This window comes from Poeciliopsis prolifica, unplaced genomic scaffold (assembly GCF_027474105.1).
Source record: "Poeciliopsis prolifica strain line A6 unplaced genomic scaffold, Auburn_PproV2 SCAFFOLD042, whole genome shotgun sequence".
NCBI lineage: Eukaryota > Metazoa > Chordata > Actinopteri > Cyprinodontiformes > Poeciliidae > Poeciliopsis > Poeciliopsis prolifica.
The window spans coordinates 4568062-4572140 of record NW_026562417.1 but is presented as its reverse complement, the minus strand read 5'-3'; the positions used below and the strand labels follow the sequence as shown (position 1 = coordinate 4572140).

At 40.9% G+C, this 4079-nt stretch overlaps 1 protein-coding gene across 1 annotated transcript; it reads left to right on the top strand.

Annotated features, from left to right (window-relative positions):
• Positions 1 to 864: 864 nt before the first annotated feature.
• nopchap1 (NOP protein chaperone 1) lies at positions 865 to 4069 on the top strand. The gene is made up of 4 exons (XM_055055421.1): positions 865 to 994; positions 2148 to 2222; positions 2298 to 2431; positions 3085 to 4069. The coding sequence occupies exons 1-4, from the start codon at positions 865 to 867 to the stop codon at positions 3259 to 3261; spliced, it is 516 nt and encodes a 171-aa protein (XP_054911396.1). The 3' UTR covers positions 3262 to 4069.
• The last annotated feature ends 10 nt before the right edge of the window (positions 4070 to 4079 follow it).

The following is a 4079-nucleotide window of genomic DNA, read 5'->3' as shown; positions in this document are numbered from 1 at the left end:
AATGGAAGATGATGGAAACTCCATTTGAAACATAGCGGTCGCAGAAGCGATGTTGAGCGTGTTTACAAGGTACATAAACTTCAGAAAGACAGCGGTGAGGTAGGGAGCAGGTGACGTACTGCAGTACTGATCGATATGTATATAGATGAGGAGACAATAGGGTCCTAAACAAGTTTTTAAGAAATGCAAAAAAAAAACTTATTAGGATGGTCACATTAATATAAATATGCTCAGCTACACTGTGTCTTTGTAGAAACCTTTTTATTTTAGCTCTCAGTTATTCTATATATAAAAAATATTGTTCCTTTGTTGAGTGCAAATTTACCAGATGGATGTCGACAGTTTATGTAAAATTTTTAACTTCTTCCAATATGATGCTATATTAACATTCTGTTTTATTATTATGTATTTATTTATTTCAATTTCAAAATGCCTAACCGGTCAAAGCTAAACAAGTTAATGCTACACTGCAGAGATTATTTAAAACATCAGATTTCTCAAACGTTGACACTAGAAGAATCTTAAGCTTGCCATTTAAGATACAGAACTACAATTTGTGAAGTAAAAAAAGATCAGAGTCATACCTCTTACCACACAATCTCTCTTAGTCAGACCAAACAAAAAGTGCCACACAGCTATTTGGATTGTAGAACGGCAGGGAAAAGGACAGAATGCACGTTGTTGAGAGAAAATCAAGCAAACCCACAAATATTACAGTTGATCTAAATATAAAGAAGCTTAATAAGGGCTTTCTTTGATTTTTTTTCAAGCAGACCCTGAAATCAAATTTTGATTATAGATTTGTTTTAGCTTCACTGGTCTTCCTGAACACTAGGTGGTGCTAAACAAATATACGTGTGGTTGATGTCCGGAAATCATAGCCAGATTGTAGCTCCATGTGTTGCACATGCCGAGTTAAACTCTCCTTCCAACATGGACCTAAACACGAAGAAAACTATTTCCCAGTCTTTACTGTCTTGTGAAAACGGCGGAGGTCTGAATGTTTTCTTCACTATCAATGAATTAGTGGATGTTGGATAATAACAATGACGGATATTTCTATTCTTCATACACCGTTTACTGCGAGAAGCTAATCTAACGGTTTACTGGACTTTTCAGGTTCTAAAAACATATTTTAAGAAATTTTTCTCAGCGTTATTTGGTGTCTATAAGTAAACAGCAGGTGATGTTTTCTCATGTTTTGGTGAGCGCTAACTGAAAGCAATAGTTTCGATAACGTCCTTATTATAATAGAAATAGGAACTCGTGCGGTTTTTCCATGTTTTTCGTGCGTGGAAAAACTGCACGAAAGCAACTACAGTTAGCTTGTCCTGTTTAATCCCTTAAAACCTGGCTGAACGTTGGCTAGAAATAAACTTTTGTACCTCTTCAACTTATTGGTGTTTTCCAAAAAGACTTGTGACAATTGGTTACAGTTGTGACAGAGCTTCCTGCAGCAGTCTGTGTTGCAGTGTCTTTGAAGAAGCCTCTGATGAAGACAGCGGTAAAATGACTGAAAGCGATGCCTTTCTGTTTGGGTTGCATCTGTCCAAGCTGCAGTTGAGCAATGAGCTCATAACTCTTCCCACTTTGATGAGCTGCCAGCATCGGTTCTCTAAGTTCACTGATGATGTCTTTCCAACTTGACATTCTGCATTCGTCAGACCAGCAAGCGGCCAAATCGCCTGTATTTATTACAGTGTTCACATTATTTTGACCAATTTATCAGCATCTGCCTTCCACTGTAGGTCCACTAATCAGGCTTTTACCAGCTGCTGATCTTATGGAGCACAAACAGTTGGAGATCTTTGTTTTTGGTTCAAGTTATGAAAAGGAAGAACTGTGATCTCACAGTAATTGATTATCTAATCTCTGATCAGACTTGATTAATTAACATTTTATGTTCATTTTATTTTTTAGCTCATTTAGAACCTAATGCTTCCTCCAAAGAAGATCTTTTGGACATTTGGGATGAGGGGATATTTTCTGCAACAGGCTTTCATTTCTCAGTAGAATCCTACAAATATTAATCTACCTAAAAACATCAGCATTTCCACCATAATATAAAATAAAAAGATAAAAGCCATGTTTAAAGTTTCATCTTCTTCCTTCTGTCTCTGTTTGACCTGCTGCTGTTTTTTCTCCAGGCCTCAGTGAGAAGCTCCTCCTGAAGCCCGGAGCGGGCCGATCCCTGCAGACGGAGCGGGTCCCAAGGAGCAGCGGTGAGACCTCGTCCTGTAATATCTGGCCTTAGGTTTGCCCGTAACATTTATATTCAAACCTTTTCTGCCCTTCAGTTCTAGAGCGCCTGCAGAGCTTCCTGCCTCGGATGGCTGAGGCCAACAAGAAGCTGAAGCAGCAGATGGAGGAGGCTCCTGAAGGACACTTCGACATCCAGAACGTGGACGAAGCAGAACGGGTCATAGAGATGGTGAGAGTCGCTCAGTCTGATCATTATCTGTGTGTGTGTGTGTGTGTGTGTGTGTGTGTGTGTGTGTGTGCGTGCGTGCGTGCGTGCGTGCGTGCGTGCATGCATGCATGTGCGCTACACCCTTAATCTGGAGAGTGTTTAGGGTTAAGAGTAACACTTTATTTCACAGGGTGTGCATAAGAGTCACATGACACTGTCATAGATATGACATAACATGTGTTATGAACATGAAGGGGTCTTCATAAATATTTGACTGTTGTCATGTTGTGTCATTGGGTAAATAAGGTCAATTTTAATGGACTTTTAATGCAACTTTGCATTAAAGGTGTCGTTATTTACCTAATGACAGTTCATGACTCCTTTATGTTCATAACGGGTGTTATGTCGTGTTTGTGATGGTGTCATGTCAGTCTTATGCATGTCCCTTCACATAAAGTGTTATCAAGTTTGGATGTAAAACATCAAATACTGTCCTCCTTCAGAGGGTTATCAGCTAGTAAAACGATCAGAAACTTCTAAAACATTGACATTAGAAATACAAATTCCCCCATAATGTTTGACAAAGACAAAGCACTCGTCAGGTTCTGCAGACATTTGTGGACTTTCTGTTGTTTTAGTGTTCAGATAAAGATCATGTGCTCTTGTCTGTCCAGGATGTAGCTCTGGTGGAGCTGAACGAGTCGGGCAGCGAATCAGAAGAAGAGGAGGAGACGTCTGGGTCAGAATCTGAGGAAGACGTCGCTGAGATCACAGAGAGGAACCTCAAGCTGCCCGGAGACAGGGGGAACAAAAAGGCCAGCATCCAGGTCCTGGAGCAGGGAGGCGAGTAGGAGAGTGCGCTGCAGAGTTCTGTTGGACGGTTAGAGCATTGCTCCAGAGTACAGAGTGGCAGCTTTTCATCATCTCTACTGGAGTTTTTATAAACAGAGTCAGATGATGGGACTACCTCACCCAGCCTGGCCTGTCACTGATGGTCAGTGAGTCCTTCCACGAGTTTAGGCCCAAACCCACAAGTTCCTAACTTTGTACTTTTCTGTCAGTTAAAAAATGAATGAGAAAAGCATACATTGTGGACGCTTCCTCTCAAGAAACTTGACGATATCATATAGGGACAACAATCAATGGTACGCAACAACTCAGGCCCACAGATGAGCAAGGTGGAGGAGCCGTCATGCTGTGGGCCTGTTTCTTTTCTCGAAGCCCAGGGAGTCAACTTTGTGCAATTTTATGTCATGTAGTGTGTGGCAGACGAGAGATCTGTGATGGGTCTTCATGGAGTTGTTCAAGAGGACTGTCACCAAATCGGAACAAAATCAAGCTTCTTCCATGACTGTATCCGTTCAGAGAACAGGGTCCAGTAGAGAGCCTCTGAGCTGACAGACAACGTCAGAGGAAATCCTGGACTATGGAGGATGTGCAGAGGTCGTGTAAAAGCTGGTCACTGGTAAACCTTATGGACAACTGGTTGCGCAAGGTTTACTTCAACCTTGTGCGATTTTATAAGAGAAGGACTGTTCTATTACAAAAATGAGTGGCAATTTCTGTGGAACACATTTTATGTAAACAATGTTCTGCTTAAAGTGCAGTTTCCCCCTAACTTGGTAAATATCCTCTAATTAAAAGTTTGATTTTTCTAATTGTTTCAGTT

Excerpts from the sequence above, each read along its gene's own strand:
- nopchap1 (XM_055055421.1), top strand. The coding sequence starts at position 865 with ATGTCCGGAAATCATAGCCAGATTGTAGCTCCATGTGTTGCACATGCC. Across the intron at positions 995-2,147 it reads GTCTTGTGAAAACGGCGGAG|GCCTCAGTGAGAAGCTCCTC; the intron begins GTCTGAATGTTT and ends TTTTTTCTCCAG. Across the intron at positions 2,223-2,297 it reads GCGGGTCCCAAGGAGCAGCG|TTCTAGAGCGCCTGCAGAGC; the intron begins GTGAGACCTCGT and ends TCTGCCCTTCAG.